Source organism: Carcharodon carcharias, chromosome 1, assembly GCF_017639515.1.
Source record: "Carcharodon carcharias isolate sCarCar2 chromosome 1, sCarCar2.pri, whole genome shotgun sequence".
NCBI classification, from domain to species: domain Eukaryota; kingdom Metazoa; phylum Chordata; class Chondrichthyes; order Lamniformes; family Lamnidae; genus Carcharodon; species Carcharodon carcharias.
This window is the reverse complement of record NC_054467.1, coordinates 35,020,113-35,038,557: the sequence shown is the minus strand read 5'-3', so window position 1 is coordinate 35,038,557 and position 18,445 is coordinate 35,020,113. Positions and strand designations below refer to the sequence as shown.

The following is an 18,445-nucleotide window of genomic DNA, read 5'->3' as shown; positions in this document are numbered from 1 at the left end:
TGTCAGACATGTCCACTGACACCACATAAACGGAAACCTAACTGGCACATGGCCTATGTATGAGTTTCAGAGCATAGATTATGACCTTCATCTAATGGGACACAATTAACAAATTATGAATGGTTTCATAGTTCAGTAATTATGAGAGAATGCTTCAATACTGGAGGTTCTGAGATTCTGTGAAATAAAGCTACCAACGTTCAATCCATTTATTGACATTTGCTTAATAAAGATCTTTATCCGCACGTGAAATGTAAGAAACATTCTTTTTCACTTAGGATCTTGTGGATTTCATGTAAAATATGATTTCAACAGATACAGGCATTTAACACAAAAATATTTTAGTTTCAACTCTCTATCGGTAAGGGTCGAGTTAATCAATTTAACTTTAAATGCAAATGCTCAATGTACAGAATGATGCTGTTAGTTGCCCAAGTCCTTTACCTTAGAAAAATGTTCAGAGCAGCCAGTTCAACAGAAGGTTTTGCACACAGCTGTTTGCCATTGGCATGCAAGCCCAAGGTTTATTAAAAATAGAATCCTATTTCATGCCTAGAGAATAGGTGATGTTTTCAAGTGCAGTGTTATTAAATCTAAGACTGTACAAGGAAAAGGCAGTTTCTCTGGATCAGTCAGTTTTGTAAGTTTTCAGCTTATGTACTGCAATGCAAAATGAAGCATTAATAAAGCTATTGAAATGTTTTAAGACGTAGCTTTATCACAGCAGTGTTAATCGTAAACTGTAAAAACATTTAAAATATAACTTTAATTGAGAATAGCACACATTAAACATCTGTTCAAACCTCATTGACCCCAACCTCTCATTTTCTTGTAATTTTACTTGTCAGTAAGTTATCCGAAGTAATAGTAAAAAATCTACAAAAATATTGTAAGGGCTCAAATAATAAAACAATCTATCCACAGATAATGAAAGTAAATAATGAAATTGCTTTCTACCATACAATGTTTGATGTGCTGGAATGAATTTCTTCTACCTACTTTATCAGTGGAGGAATTAACACATTTTATTTTAAGCAGGGCATCTAACTCTGTTAAAACACAGAGGAGTTTCATACAACTCCATTGAGTGTTCAAATGCGAATGTTGCATAGCATAAGACCACCATGTCAGCACAGCAAGAAGCTAACTGGATCAGATTAGCTGTCGACTTTACATCCTGTCAGATGGAAAGTAAAATGAGAGGGTGTAAAATAAGCTGTCCGTTGGTTAGTGTTAGTTTATTGCCAGAAGAGTTACATTAAACTTGACATTAAAGTTTACGTTTTCTTCAAGATAATGTGGGATAATGCAGGCTATAAATTATTTGTATGAAAACATGCCTTGCGCATATCCAAACACAAGCAAATAGACATAGAAAAGTACACACTATTATTTGGAATTATTTTTTCCCCTTGTCGTCTGGCAAACCAATATAATTGATACAATGACTTATTTTCTCACGAGCCTATCTGATAAAACTTAAAACTCGGGTTGCAGATCCACATTCTGCACAGAATACATGTTATTTTAAGACATCCAATTATATGGCACCAAAGGGCCCTCTTAATTATTAATGGGGACCTACTTTCAACACATTTGAAACAGACACTAAGTGCAAAATGGTGATTTGGATTATGAAATACAATCAGCTGACGGCTGAACATGAAAATTGGCCTGGATATGCATGCAACATTTTCTTTTATAATGGGGAATCAGGACAGCTAAGTGTAAGTGGTATGACAAGACAATCCCTGTTCCTGGCCTGGTAATTTACAGCTTTATCTTAAACAAATCCATCCTGGCAATGATCCCTTTATGCAAAGTGGCAGGGATCATGCTCTGTAGCTGTTCTAACCACAATTATAGAGCCGGATTTTCATCCTAGAGGTGGGTCGTGGGCATCAGAAAATTTCCCAACTTGGCACGCTTGCCTTGGGAGAAAATGCCTGCAAAGGCAGGATTTCCGTTCCGGGGGTGGGTGATAACTGGATAACACAACTGTCCTAGGAAAGAGTTCAGAGGCAGCCACAAGGGTTGCCAGGGTGCCAAGGCGGGCTGGTTAAAAGGGCCACCTCAGTGCTCTGGGACTTTGTTCATAATGAGGCTTGGCTGAGAGCACAGACACTATGGCCGAAGTTTTCCCTGAACTGCGCTAAGTGCAGTGGCGGCGGGCGTGTAAAAAAATATTTTTCCCACCAGCCGCAATGGCGGGTTTTCACGCCATATCTACTTCCCGATGCATCCCACCTCATTAATAATGCATACACAAGAAACACGCCGGATTGCTAGTGGGCTGGCTCGGATTTGCTCAAAACACTGTGACCTCAGTGCTTCCTCGCTGTGGGCGCCATATTTAAAGTGCACCAGAGCGCAGCCTGAAAGCAAAGAAGATGGCAGCCCCCAAATTTAGTGACGCCTCTCTGGGGCGCCTACTGGATGCAGTGGAAGCCCACCACGAACTTCTCTACACCGACTGTGGACAAAGAGCAGCCACTAAGCTCACCAATCCAGCATGGGAGGTGGTGGCGGTAGTGGTGAGCACCAACGTCCTCCAAAAGAGGACAGCCGCCCAGTGCTGCAAGAGGATGAATGATCTCCTCTGTTTGACCAGGGTAACTCATCCTTCTCATCATTCAGGCACTTTCTACCAAGGCAGGCATGCCAAGCCGGGAAATTTCCTGACATCCGCAGCCCACCTCTAGGATGAAAATCAGAAAATCAGAAAATGTTTCATGCATATCCAAACCACGATGGAGGAGTCCAGCCACCTTCAGTCTGAGGTAATAGTGCTGTTATACCAACACACCAAGGTCAACATTGGTAGGATAGTGGTCATCATGGAGACCTTGGTCTAGGACATTGGTCCTGCACTGCTGCAGGAGCTGCACTCCATCGCTGAAGCACTTGCTGGCATCCATCAGTGTCAATCAGGAGGGGGTTAGAGCATCTCAACCTCATCCCAGCTGCCCCTTCCTTTCAAGGGTTCAGCCAGGAGCCCTCGGGCACCCATAGGGAGGAGGATCAGCAGGTGCACACCCAGGGACCATCCACCCAGGTGACTCCAGGAGTGTCTGGGCCATCCGATTCACCTCGTCTTGTGACCCCAGCAGCTCTAGCTCTGCAGGCCAAGGAGGATGCCACTGCTATACCACAGTACCCTAAGCAGGCTGGGGCCCTCCAGGTCTTAGCCCTGCAGAGGACCCCCGCCAAGGTCATCACAGACAGGGCATAGCAGTCAGCAGGCTGCCTCCACCTCCACTGTGGATGTCGGGAGAGCATCAAGACATAGTGGCAGGGTTAGGAAGGATAAGAAGATGTAATTGCACAGCTTAGGCACGGTTGTTAATCACTTATACATAATGTTCACTATTATAAATAAACTCCCGACAATGTCTCCTTGTCTATGACTCCTTGTTATGATGAGCAGTGCTCCTGTCACTCAGATGTGAAACCTTGGTTCCTGTACAAGATAAAGGCAGATGTCTCAGTCCAGGGCCTTTTCCCTGTGCAGTGTGTAGCCTTCAGACCAAAGTGATTGTCCGGCTTCACATTTGGCACATCAGTGATATCTGCACCTCAATTGGCTTGTCATTGCTGCCAGAATGTCATAGGCGGGCTTCACAGAGTTCTGTCATTCTCTCTGTGCTCTCAGCACCTTTGAGGTGGGGCTGTCCCCGCCATCTCTTCAGCATCTGTGTCTGTAATGGTGTGGTCCTGAAAAGAACAGGTGATGAAGGCTGACAAAGGATCTGATGCATTTAAAGTTTCACGGCTGTGTCTCCATGATATGACCCTGATCACAGAGCGCAAGTGAACTGTCCTCAGCCAGACAGAAGTCAGACATACACAGATGCAATGTGAAAATCTATCGAGTGTCCTCAGTGCATCCCGTCATCATCCCCCTGGAATCTTACGACTATTAGGGCCCCGCTGCTTCTCCATGTCATGAGCCTGATCACAGAGGGTATGTGCACTGCTATTATCCAGACAGGTGTCAGACATTCACAGATGCAATGTGAGAATGTCACGTGTGTCCTCACTGCATCTCATCATCATCCTCCACAAATATAGTAGCCTCATGAGCACACCTGCCTTGTCTGGACAGTGCGATGGCCTCATAGCTGACATCCTCACCTTCTAGGACTTCATTATCCTCATCCCCTTCGATGTCCTCCTCATTGGAGCAGACATGCAGCTCTTTTATTTCCTCCTCAACCAGGTCTACCCCCCTGTTTCAGTGCCAGGTTGTGTAATACGCAGCAAGCCACAATGATGGATGACACCCTCTGGGGGTCTATAATGGAACGCTCCACCAAACCTGTTGAGGCACCAGAACCTAATTTCTAGATACCAATCCTGTGGTCCACCAAAGTCCAGGTTGCAGCATGAACCTCATTATACTGTTTCTCTGCTGCAGTTTGAAGCCACTGCACAGGCGTCATTAGCCGCGTCCTCTGTGGGTAACCCTTGCCCCTGAGGAGCTAACCCTGCAGCCTCTGGGTCCGGGTTATCGTGTGCAGACCTGCATGATGGATGTGTTGTAGTTGCAGACCAGCTGAATATTCAGCGAGTGGAAGCCCTTGTAGTTGACGTACTGGACTGCTTGTCACCACAGAGATCTAAGTGCCACATGAGTGCAGTCAATGGCACCCTGCACCTGTAGCATTCTGTGGAAAACCAAACATCTTCACAAATCCAGCACTTTTGCTTCCTGGCTTGCCTGATCCCAATCAAAATTTACAAAGTTATGTGCTTTTCCAAAGATTGCATCTGTGATCTCCTGGGTGCACTTGTGGGTGGAGGCTTGTGACATCCCACAAAGGTCACCTGTGGAGCCCTGGAAGGAACCACTGCCATACAAATTGAGTGCTGCAGTCATTTTCACTGCCACTGGCAGTGGATGCCCTCCAAGTCCGCGTGGCACCACATCCTGCAGAAGGTAGCATCTGTGAGTGACCAGTTCCCTGGACATGCGCAGTCTTTGACGACACTGGTTTTCACTCATCTGCAGGAATGACAAGCGTCATCTATAGGCCTTGGGGCTAGCGAGGCGCCTACAAGTGGTGATTCACTGTGAATCTTAGCTGCGTCCAGAGCAGGCCCTGCCGCCCCTTCATCTTGAGGGTGGTGCTTTTCCCTTTGCCGAGCCAGGTGCTACTGTTGCAATCTTTCCCTTCTTCCCTGCTCTCTGTAAGCCATGAGGCATACAGCTAGATCTCCAGGCTGCATGATCTTGATGTTCTCCTGCTGCAGTATCAAAGAAAGAGATGTGAGGGTTAGCATTTGTCTCCTTGGGACTTCTCTTAGTTAAGTCTCCAGCTCCGGCTGCATCTCAAGGATCTTCATGCATGCTGGAGAGCGCTGGCCACTACTTGGATGGCCAGTGTTTAGTGCGCTTCATGGCTGTCCGAAACCCCATCCACCTCCGCCTCATTCCACTTGACCAATTGGCGGCGGTTTCAGCCACCGGACTGCATGCTGTGCACTCAGCTCAGGTGCAGGTATTTTCCTAACCTGCACTGCAAGGCTGCACTGTTAGTTTAAACCATGGAGCAGACAGGTCCAAACCTGAATAAATACATTGCAAGGGGCTCTGAGCACCTCAATCAGTGACTGTTCCATGCCCACCTTTTGCAAGGGGTTTCTACAACTTGCCCAGTTGTCCAATTGTTCTTCAGCCTCCTAAAACGCACATTAAATTGCAGTCTGCGTCCGAGGGGTGAAGAGTTCTGGAGCATTTGGTGGCACATTCATGCTTTTATGTTGCTTGAGTGGGCAGAAATGCTTCAGAGGCCCGACTCCAAGCATGTCAATGCAAGTCTCAGCTGTGGAAGAATGTTCACTTTTGACAAGCTTTTCCAAGTGCATGGCCGCTTCTCTCACCCTCCATCGCCCCCCCACCACCTTCCCTTCCACCGCCCGGCATGTGCTTGTGTATTGTGTACTTCCCATTAGTCTGTGCTGCCTTGCACCCTCCCCCCCCCCCCCCCCCCCCCCCCCCCCCAGCACTGCACTGAAAGCCAGCCGGAAACTAAATTTGATTGGGGGGGCGCGGGTGTGGGGTGATTACTACGCCTGGGCATAATAATGAGATGCAAATGCATTAAAATTAAGTTCCCAGCATTGGATGGCAGGAAACGCGTCCGCCATTGAGGGAGGGAGGGGACAATCACATCCTGGATTTACGTCACCAGGAAACGAGACTAGGACATCTCGCAATATTTTCCGCTCACGCCACCGAACACGCTTGCTGCAAACAAGAGCAAAAGATTCCACCTCATTAGCCTTGAAACAGCTGTGCCCAAGGAAAAATATTGCTTGATTGACAGATCTGTCTCTGTGACCTATTCTGTCCATTGCACAATGTTTATTTACACAAGATAAAGAGGTATCAAATGCTTGTAGTTTCTGCTATTGATGCTTTAAAGGTCTGTATGATTGACACTTTTATAGGGCTTTACAGGAGGTCTTTTTAAGAAAGTAGAAAGTTATGAATGAATGATTTTTTAAAAAACGTTTCCATACGTGCTATTTTACTATAGAGTTCGTTGGTTCTGTACAGAGTGTATAATGGGTGAAGTGCCATAAGTTGGCATGTAAGGTTTGAGGAGCCATGAGAAGTGAGAAGAGGGGCATAGATTGCCATGGAGGGTATGAAGGGCCATGTGGATTGAGAGGCATAGGTTGGCATGTTGGATATGAGGGGCCATGGTGGGGTGAGTGGAGGGGCATAGGTTGGCAAGTGGGCATGGGTAAGACCTTTTGAACTTACCTTTCAAATGGTTCCCTCATTTGGACTATGGTTCACAGTACCTCTGAGGGCCAGTGAACCACCATTCCTTGAAAAGCTGACCCAACTGCACGAAAATTGTAGAGGCCTAGGGGATGCCTGTCCCTGCTATGGTGCCAGCCAGGTCGGGGGTGCATAATGCGGGCTCGCAACCTGCACCAGTTTGCCCCCTTTTCCTGTGCTTGTGAAATTTGATGGCGCCAGGCATCGCAATATCGGGCCCCAGATCTTATTTTTAAAGGTCTGTGGAGTCTCCCCAACTCCACGAAAATCCAGTCCATAATGTGTCATAGGCGAAAATTTATACCTTATTAGAAATGTTGTTACATACTTAAACGTAGTGATGCATTACCTGCATTATGGGCACTTTAAACAGAAATCTGTTGTTTGTCTAAAGTGATTTGTTTGAAATATGTAGGATGCCAACATTGAAAATTTCAAAGTATTGAAATTTATCTCCCTCTGAAAATGGAATTCTGGGGCAGTCATCAGAGGGGGAGGGGAGGTCAATCAATGCAGGGCAATGCTGCAGAGTGCATAGGACCCAAGAAAGCCTGGTTTAGTGGTTGGGGAGGTTCTCTGTGGGCTGGCAAAAAACAAACTTAGTTTAAAACAGTAAAAAAAATTTCAAGAGCAGCAAATTCTCAGGTAAATTAAACTGCTGTGTGCATCTTTGTTTTCCAGACACCGTTGCATTTAGCTGTCCTTAGTGGAGATCTCCTTACAGTCCAGCTGCTCTGTGAGCAGGTAAGTGAGAAGGATAGAAACACTTCCTGTGTTGTAGCTCGGTAAAACCTTCTCAGTGTGCTATTTCAAAGGTTTGGTCAAGTTTAGGTCATTGCATCTGATGGAAGGACATGCAATAACATGATTTAGTATCTGTTCGTAAAAAAAAAAAAATGAATCTTGCAATAGAAGATATTATAACATTCAAATTTGAAAAAAAAAATCGGCAAAGTTAGTGATTCAATCCCACCAGTTTTTTAGCATTTAAGATCTGAGGCATGTCTTGGTTTAGTGGTGCCTCAAGTCCTGAGGTAAGCCTATATTAAATATTGATAATTGTTCACCCATTTCTGGTTGGAAGTGTATCACTTATAATTGCAGAATTGTGCATGCATTACTTTAATTAGGCAGCTTCATTGAAAATGGTGACCAGCATAAAAATGAAGGAATTGAGAATTGAACATGAACAAGAACCAAGGATAGCCGTCCTCATTCGAACCAGATAGGTATCATCCGGCATTTACTATTATAATGAAAATAAATCTGTAACTTATTAAGAAATGTTGTTGATTATCTTTTAGAAATCAGTACATCTAACTATTACAGGATTTTTTTTGTCAGCTTGTAGTCCAACCATTCTCCCAAGAAAATATTCCAGCAGTTAATGTGGAACTGGGTCTGTACTGTAACATTGTTGATCCGTGATGTAAAATACATGGAGGGTTATGCAATTACATTGATTCTTGCCTTCGTTAAGCCTCCATTTTATGCTTGATCTAATATAGCCCAATCTACAAGTTAGACAGCCCAGTGAGTCACTATTAATGAGCTACTTAGAGCTTTGTTTAGCTCTAAGATCCAGATTAATTTTTCCAATACCCATAAATCTTCTTTAAAATTACCTCTTAAATGCATTCTTTCCAAGCTGGAACACTTGAGTCTATCCAATCTTTATAGGAACAGGAGTAGGCGCAAGCCTTGTTCCATCAATCAGATTATGGCTGATTTGTACCTCAACTTCATTTACCTGCCTTTGATCCATATCCTTTGACAGCTTTATGTAATAAGAATCTATCAAGCTCAGCCTTGAGAATTTCAATTGATCCAGCAGCCACAGCCTTTTGGGGGTGAGAGTTCAGGATTTCCATTATCCTTTGCATGAAAAAGCTATAATTTTAAGATTGTGCCCTTTGTTCTGAATTCCCCCACCAGAGGAAATAGTTTCCTTACAACCATGCTAAAAAATCCCTTCATGGTTTTAAAAAGCTCAACTAAATAACACCTCAATCTTCTCAAGGAAATACAGACAACATTTATGCACATGTCAGAATATTTTATCACTTTAAATCCAGTATAATTCTAGTGAATCTTTGCTATATGCCTCTGAGTCAAATATATCATTCCTGAAGTAGAGTTAGTGTTGCTTACTCTAATTGGAAACTTTTATGATAGTGCACTATCATAAAACGCAGATTCTTATGCCCACCTCATTTCCCAGACTCCCTTTCTTACCCTCACTTGAGCCCCAATCCCCTGACGACGAGTCTCCACCTCTCCCCAAAGAAGAAGTGATACAGAGAGGTGTGAATGAGAGAAAGAGAACTGAGTTGAATTGCTTACATTAGAAAACAGAGCAGTAGGCAAACAAAACTTTTAATAATTAAGTCCTGCCCTTCAGCCACCTGAGGCCTGCTCAACTTGATTTTCAAGCAGACTTTGAAATGGGCAACCAGCACTTCCACCTGTTCCTGTTAAGGGTTTTATTAAAATATTTAAATTGTGGTTCTACACCTGATATAGCACCCCAGCATGATTTTCATGGAACAATTATTGGGGCATGCACACCCCACCCATTGTTACCTGGGGCGGAAGATATACATTGGCTCTCAAAGGGACTGCAGCAGGCCACTCCAGAAGTGACGCATATTTTTCGAAGTGCTCCTCCTGGACCCACAAAATATTCTGAACCGCTGCATCCCTGCAAGGTCTAGGTTTACTTTACCCCAACTGCCAAATCATCTGCCCTCCTTCTGGTCTGTACTGTCAGCCAGTTTGGTGTAGTGTCCTGCTGATTTCCTGTCCTTCCCAATTCCTCAGAAGGTCCATCTCTTATTTTGCTTGCTGTATGCTAAAGGCTTGACCAGTGAAATGTTCCAGGCCTCTTGCAACTGCAGTCAGACGAGCGGTGCGATCATAATGCCTGCCGCTCATTGAATGACCACAGTGAACCAAAATCAGCACTATTGTGTCTTCATTTCATGCTACTTCACTCCTCAGAATAGACCAACTGAGGTTTAAAGCCAACAAATTATCTCCAGTGTGTTTTTAACTGAAAAGATCAATGCTGGTCACTTACAAGCATGTCATGTAATTCTAATTTTTAACATCTCTCTGATACATGCTCCAAGAGAAATAGACAGTGGTATACAAAGAAAAAAATAGGCAGCTTCTTTCCACATTCTAATTTGATTGCTTTTGAATTTGAATTTTAAAAGCAAATAATGCCTTTCTGCGAGAAATAAGTAAGAAGGAATAGTAGGGAAACTGGTTGAGGTAATTAGTGCAAGACAGCAGAGTCAAAGAGAGGGATGCTCTTGTGCAGGATCCTCGCATGGGTCATTGCTGCTGATCTCATTGTCATCACAGGCACGGTCCATGTCCTCACCAGTCAGCGCAATGGCACACTCCTCATAGTGAGTGAGGGGCCTAATGTCGATCACTCTATCCCCTGTCTCGGACCTCTCCCTCCTGTTGTGAGCCAGCTTCTCCTGCATGAAAACAGATGGAGACAGTATGAGCAGGACGCATGCCATGGTAGATGATAAGAATATGTGGAATGGCGAGCAGAGCCATGGGCAGGATGAGAACACAAGCCCCAGAGGATATGAGCCTGATGGAGATGTGGGGGTGTGTGAGAGTTAGTGGTTTGTCCCTTGAGATGTGAAATCTCTGTGGATGTATGATGGATTTATGAGTTGAAAATGGTGGAGCAGATTCGAGGGGGATTGATGAGGTGGTTGACTTAGCCTGGCGGAACAGATGAGAGTATTCATCCTCTTGCTGCACTGGATGGCTGACCTCCTCTGTGTTCCGTTGGCGCTGACTGCCACTGCCTCCCAGGCTGGATTGGTGACTCTGGTGGAGCTCCTGCAGCCAGTGTGAGGGTAGAGGAGTTCGCAGCAGTCTTCCACTGTGTCCAACAGGCACCTCACAGAGGCGCCACTGAATAGATTAGCTACCATCATCTTTGCTTTCAGGGCCACCCATCTGCTGGAGCAGTTCTGGTCTGTACACATGAAGTAGGCTGCGCTCTGGTGCGCTTTAAATATAGCGCCTGGAGCGAGGAAGCGTTGAGGTCACGGCATGGCGGGCAAATCTGAGCCCTCCTGCAAGCGATCCAGTGTGTTTCCCATGAACACGTTATTAATGAGGCAGAAGGCACTGGGAAGGAGACGACGTGCCTTGAAAATTCGTCATTGCAGCCAGCAGGTAAAACATCGCTTTTCATGCCCGCTACCGCTATTAGTGCAAATCTGGGATGATTCCACCCCTAGTCTCTGACATGCTTCTTGGGGGCACTCATTGGGTGTCCACAGCTCACCTGTTCAGTGATAATGATTGTGACTCCCAATATTAGATTACCTTGGGCCTATCTATTCAGGTGCAAGAAGTCTCCCTTTTAGGTTATCAATTAGCTGAGACACTCTATCTTCTTGTATTGCCATTGCATCATCCAGCATACTTATCTCTTCGTCAAGATTTGAAATGCCATTGAATTTTAAATACCCCTGCAAAGCGTACAAATGTACAAATTAAGAGCAGGAGTAGGCGATTTGACCCCTCGAGCCTGCTCTGCCATTCATGGCTGATCTGATTGTGGCTTCAATTCCACTTTTCCTGCCGACCCCCAATACCCTTTGACACCCTTGTTAATCAAGAAACTACCTCTCTCTGCCTTAAAAATATTCAATGACCCTGCCTCCACTACTCTCTGGGAAAGAGAGTTCAACAGACTCATGACCATCTGAGAGAAAAATTTGCTCATGTCCTTCTTAAATGGGAGATCCCTTATTTATGCCCCCTAGTTCTAGTCTCTCCCACAAGGGGAAACATCTTTTCAGCATCCACCCAGTCAAGTTCCCTCAGAAACCTGTATGTTTCAATAAGATTACCTCATTCTCAGATGGTTACAGGTGCAACATGTCCAAACTTTCCTCATAAGATAACACTGCCCCCACATCCCACCATCCCAGGAATCAGTGAAATGAACCTTCTCTGAACTGCTTCAAATGCAATCATGTCCTTTCTTAAATAAGGAGACCAAAACTGTACACAGTACTCCAGATGTGGGCTCACCAAGGCCCTCCACAACTTAGCAGAACATCCTCACATTTACTTCTTTCCCCTCACCAACTACTTATAAGCAGAAGGTGTTTTGAATTATTTTTTAAGTAGGCTGTGGCATATTTTCCCAAACCCTCGGCTTATGTGATCCAATTTACTAACAACTCACAGCAAACCTGCATTATGATTAACCCAGAAGGTTAGTTTATTTCACATTCAAAACCCAGGGGAGGAGTGTTTGCAACTTCCCACTTAACCACACATACACACAGCAAGATTTTCCATACCTGCCCACCGCTGCGATATTCCGGTCCTACCACAAGTCAATGGACTTCTGGCTGGGGCACCGCCTTGCCACCGGCAGGTCCTGCCCACGACAGGGCTGGAAAATCTTGGCCACAGAGTAAGGAGGGGTGGGATAGCAAAAAGGAGTTTTACAACTATGGATAGTAACAGTACAAGAATCACAGAAAGGAGTATTAGTGCACTTGATTTCCAGAGTTCAGAGTCAAAGTCCATTGAGGAGTAATTTCACATAAGAGCTCAAGTTCAGCTGGCTGAATACCAGAGCTGTAGAGTTCTTTTTACAGTTGGTGCTAATACCGCAAGATGAAGTTGGTACACAGACACTGGGTCAGTTCTGCAGGTGATGATAGGAAATCTTCCAGCAAAGACAAGCTTCAAAGGAGCAAGCTATTGTTCAGCCTGAAGTTCTTGGCCTGTGAGGCCAAAGATGTAAATGTTAAAACAAAAGGCCAGAGGTGTGGGTCATGTGACATGGCCCATTAATGGTTAGCTGCAGTTTAGCAATCAGTTTCTGTGCTCCCGGCCAGAATTCCATTGTTCACCCTTCGGTGAGGGAGAGAGTGAGAGACGAAGTGGCTATTAGCATCTCTTCCAGTATAATGAGTTTCAGTCCCTCTCTTTTGTGATAGTTGAGATTGGGGAGCCAGTTTGTCTGCACTGCCTCTGCTTTTGTTGATTATCAGGGGTCTGTACAATGGGTATGAGATTCCATAGGCTGACAGAGGAATTATTTTGTTCTTGTAACTCCTGTTGGTAGCTTCTACAACAAAGGATCAATCCTGTGGTCTTGTGACTTGTAGCAGCCATTTTTGGTTCAGCAGAAAGCCCTTTTTTAAATGGAAAAAGAATAAAGTTTTGGATTTCTTTTCATGTCATTAGGACCCAACACTTGCAATAAACAACAACATTCCATTTGCCTTCCTAATTACTTGCTGTACCTGCATACTAACTTTTTGTGATTCATTGTGATTTGGGGAGGTGGTGGTGTAGTGGTATTGTCACTGGACTAGTAATCCACATACCCAGGGTAATGCTCTGGGAAGCCAGGTTTGAATCTCACCACAGCAGACGGTGAAATTTGAATTCAGTAAAAGAATCTGGAAAATTAAAAGTCTAATGATGATTATGAAACCATTGTTGATTGTTGTAAAAACCCATCTGGTTCACTAATGTCCTTTAAGGGAGGAAACCTGCTGTCCTTACCTGGCCTGGCCTGCATGTGACTCTAGACCCACAGCAATGTGGTTCACTCTTAAATGCCCTCTGAAATGGCCTAGCAAGCCACTCAGTTCTCAAGGGCAATTAGGGATGGGCAATAAATGCTAGCCCAGCCAGTAACGCCCATATCCCATGAACAAATATATAAAATGTACTAGGACACCTAGGGCTGAATTTTGAACCCCATCAGGAAGGAGGGGGGGGGTTGTGCAGGGGTGGATGAGAGCGAGCGCGAACCCGATTCGCCACCATTTTACATGGGCAGGCCAATTAAGGCTCGCCTGGGAGTGCTGAGCGCTCCCTGTGTGGGCAGGGATTCCCTGAATCGGGAATGTGCTCTTTCACGCATGTGCACGAAAAGCGCAGAAATAAGGTGCCTCAGGGAGATTTGTTTACGTTTAAAATTTCTAAATAAAATATTTGAAAACTTTTAAAAGATGTCCCCTCATGTGACAGTGTCATGTCATGGGACATATCAATGATTTTGTAAAAAAAATTTTATTGAGTTTTTAAACACTTCATGAAACCTCATCCTGCCCATGGATGAGGTTCCATGATAAATGCGAAGGCCGTCTGGGCTCTTCGCCTGCCCGCCAACCTTAAGGTTAGATGAGCAGCTCATTTAATTGTTTAAATTAGTTTTTAACAGGCCTTAATAGGCCTTTGACAGTTCGGTGGGTGCCCAGCCAAGTCAGCTGCGCCCCCACCAAACTGAAAATCTAAGTGACACACGGTGATATCAGAACACCTGCCCAATGTCACTGTGCATCATTTTACGCATTGGTGAGTGGGCCCCGCCCCCGCTCACCGACCGGATATTTCAGCCCCTAGATTACTCCGCATCACTGAGTTCTGCAGTCTCTCTCCATTTAAATAATATGCTGCTTTTGTATTCTTCCTGCCAAAGTGGACAATTTCACATTTTCCTACATTATATACCATCTGCCAAATTCTTGCCCACTCAGTTAACCTATCTATGTCCCTTTGCAGACTCCTTATGTCCACTTTTTAAAAATTCTTTTATGGGATGCGGGCGTCGTTGGCAAGTCTTCACAACTTAGTTTCCAACCTTTGTGTCATCAGCATATTTAGCAACCATACATTCAGTTCCTTCATCCAAGTCATTGATATGGATTGTAAGTAGTTGAGGCCCGTTGCACTGTCTGTGTGTACTACACGTGTTTCATCTTGTCAACCCAAAATGACTCATTTATGCCCACTCTCTGTTTCCTGTTAGCTAACGAATCATCCAAGTCTGCTAATATGTTACCCTCTGCACCATGAGCTCTTACCTTGTGTAGTAACCTTTGATGTGGCACTTTATCAAATGTCTTCTGGAAATATAAGTACACATCTACAGGTTCCCCTTTATCCACATTGTTTGTTACTTCCTTAAAGAACTCTAATAAATTAGTCAAACACAATTTCCCTTTCCTAAAACCATGTTGACTCTGCTTGGTTGCATTGAGATTTTCTAAATGCCCTGCATTAATCTCCTTAATAATAAATTCCAACATTTTTCCTATGACAAATATTAAGCTAATTGGCCTGCAGTTTCCTGCTTTCTGTCTCCCTCCTTTCATGAATAGTGGAGTTACATTCACTATTTTCCAATCTGATGGGACCATTCCAGAATCTAGGGAATTTTGGAAAACTACAACCAATGTATTTACTGTCTCAGCAGCCACTTCTTTTAAGACCCTAGATGAAGTCCATCAGGACCTGGGGACTTGTCAGCTTTTAGTTGTAATAATCTTCTCTGTCCCTTTTCCTTGGTGATTGGTCTTTCTCTGATGAAAACAGGAAGGTTGAATGCAATGCCAATACTGTTTTGATCTATGGGCAAAATTTGAAGTTTACTACTTGTTGATTAAATATTTTTGACTGCTCTAGTAGATGCATCTATTGCTTGTGCAAAATCAGTATTGGTCTTCAGTTTTCACTTCTTTGCAAGAAATTATAAATTTTCATGCATTCAAAACTTGAAATTCAAGCTGTGAAACAGTTTTCAAGAGATTTTTAGTGCACAACTTTATAATCTAGAAAGATCATTAATACAAGATTAGTCTTCAGGGTTATCAGCAAGTCATTCTCATTGTACCTTGTATGTGATACTCTGAATGGTATTGTGATATAATCAAAGGGCAGTTCCTTAAAAAAAATCCATCAGAACAAATACATGATTAATTTTGAACATAATTTCAACTGTTAGATAATCATAGCATTAGTACAGCACAAAAGGAGGCCATTCAGCTCATTATATTCATGTCACACCCCTGCCTTTTCCTCATAGCCCTGAAAATATTTTCAGGGAGAATATAAATTAGTCAAACACAATTTCCCTCTTATAAAACCATGTTGACTCTGCTTGGTTGCATTGAGATTTTCTAAATGCCCTGCAATAACCTCCTTAATAATAGATTCCAGTATTTTTCCTATGACAGATGTTGAGCTATTTGGCCGGTAGTCTCCTGCTTTCTGTCTCCCTCCTTTCATGAATAGTGGAGTTACATTCACTATTTTCCAATCTGATGGGACCATTCCAAAATCTAGGGAATTTTGAAAAATTACAACTGTCTCAGCAGCCACTTCTTTTAAGACCCTAGATGAAGTCCTATGGTCTTAATTTATATGTAATACATATAATTTTAATTTATATGTAAATACATCTAATTTTATATTCCCTTTTAAAAACCAGGATTGAGTATGCCTCCACCAGACTCTCAGAAAGTGAGTTCTTAATCCTAGCCACTTGCAGCGTAACCACGGGCAGAATTTTGCCGTCGGCGAGCAGGGGGTGGGGCCGGCTCGCCGACACATAAAATGACATGCGGTGACGCAGGCGGAACCCCTGACGTCATCCCGCCCCATTTAAATATTCAGGAAGGCGGGGGCACAGCCAAATCAGTTGCGGGCCTACCGACCTATCAATGGCCAATTGAGGCCATTGACAGGATCATTGAAACAATTAAAGGACCTGCCCGTTCAACCTTAAGGTTGGCGGGTTGGCCAGGAGCTCCGGCGGGGAATGGTGAAAACATGAAATCTCATCCACCGGCGGGATAAGGTTTCATGTTGGGATTTTAAAAGTCTAACAAACTTATAATGTAAATTATGAACATGTCCCATCTCATGTGTCACATGAGGGGGACATGTTAAGGAATTTTTTTTTTTCTAATTTTCATATGTTTAGTAGTGGAAGTGATGTCCCTGAGGCAGCACTTATCCTCAGGGAGATGTACGCTCCGTCGTGCGCATGCGTGAAAGAGTGCACTCTCACTTTTGGGGAATCCCCCCCCCTCCATCCACACAGGAAGCGCATAGTGCTTCCCGCCGGGCGTCACACTGGGCGGGCCTTAATTGGCCCGCCCACGTAAAATGGCAGTGGGGCCCTCTTCTCCGGCGGGGATCGGCTCCCTGCCCACCGGAGATTGGGTCAGGCTCGCCCACCCAACAGGCAGAAAATTCTGCCCCATGTTTTCCTCGTGCCGCCTTTGGTTCTTTTGCCATTCACCTTATATTGGTGTCCCCTGGTTCGCAACCCTTCTGCCAATGAAAACAGTTTCCCCCTATCTACTCTGTCTGGACCCCTCAAGATTTTGAACACCCCTATCACATGTCTTCTCAGCCTTTTCTAAGGAGAAAAGCCCCAGCATATTCAATCTATCCATGTAACTGAAGTTCCCTAACCCTGGAAACATTCTCGTAGATATTTTCTGCACCCTCTCTAATGCCATCACGTCCTTCCCAAAGACTGGTGCCTAGACTTGTATACAATATTCCAATCAAGTCCAAACCAGTGTATTATAAAGTTTCACCATACCTTCCTTGCCTTTGTACTCTATGCCCCTAGTGATAAAACTGAGGATGTTGTATGCTTTATTAACCGCTTTCTCAACCTGCCCTGCCATTTTCAATAATTTGTGCACATATACTCCCAGGTCCATTTACTCCTGTATAGCCTTTACAATTGTATCCTTTATTTTATATCGCTTCTTCTCATTCCTCCTACCAAAATGTCTCACTTCACGCTTCTCTTCGTTAAATTTCATCTGCCACATGTCTGCCAATTCCACCAGTCTATGTGCTCTTGAAGTCCATCACTATCCTCCTCACAGTTCACAACACTTCCATATTTTGTGTCAATCTGTAAATTATAAAATTAAGTCCTGCACACCCAAATCAAGATCATTAATATAGATCAAGAAAAGCAGCAGTCCTAATACCAACCCAAGGGGAACTCCACTACATACCTTGCTCCTGTTTGAGAAACAACCATTCAACATTAAGCTGTTTTCTGCCACTCAGTCAACTCTGTATCCATGTTGCCGCTGTTCTTTTTGTTCCATGGGCATTAAGTTTTCTGACAAGCATGTTATGTGGTACTTTATCAAACACCTTTTGGAAGTCCATGTAAACCAGTCAACCACATTACCCTCGTCAATCTTCTCTTACCTCATCAAAAGATTCAATCAAGTTAGTTAAACATGATTTGCTTTAACAAATCAGTGCTGGCTTTCCTTAGTTAATCATTTTGTTAAAACGACTGTTATTTTTATGCCGGGTCAATGTTTCTAAAAGCTTTTCACCACTAAGGTTAAACTGACTGGCCAGTAGTTGCTGGGCTTAGCCTTACAACCTTTTCAAACAAGGGTGCAACATTTGCAATTTTCTAGTCCTCTTGCCCTACCCCACTATCTAAGGAGAGTTGGAAGATTATGACCCGTGTCTCAGCAATTTCCATGCTTACTTCCCTTAGCATCTTTGGGTGTATCTGATCCAATCCCAGTAGCTTATATATTCCCTCATTTCAGTAGAGATCTGCAAGAATGGTAAAATGACTCATTAGTGGACCTATATTCGTGACTGTACACGGACTTAATACAGGCACAAGTGACTTGTTCAGATATCAGGCAAGTTTATTAAGTATTAAGCATGAAGACACAACAATACTTATACTTAACAAAGTCGATATAATACAGCTGGTCAGGTTAGGAATCCCAGACCACAAAAGCCCATTTGCAGGGCGCTGTTTCTTGATGTCTTCTGCTGACAGTAAGT

The 18,445-nt window shown here is 43.9% G+C and overlaps 1 protein-coding gene across 1 annotated transcript in view; it reads left to right on the top strand.

The window, feature by feature from the left end:
* LOC121280723 (probable protein S-acyltransferase 23) overlaps positions 1-18,445 on the top strand; it is a 171,180-nt gene that overhangs the window by 83,287 nt on the left and 69,448 nt on the right. The window contains exon 4 of the mRNA XM_041192851.1: positions 7,475-7,537. Within this exon, the coding sequence (XP_041048785.1) occupies positions 7,475-7,537 (63 nt within the window). The remainder of the gene's footprint in view (positions 1-7,474; positions 7,538-18,445) is intronic.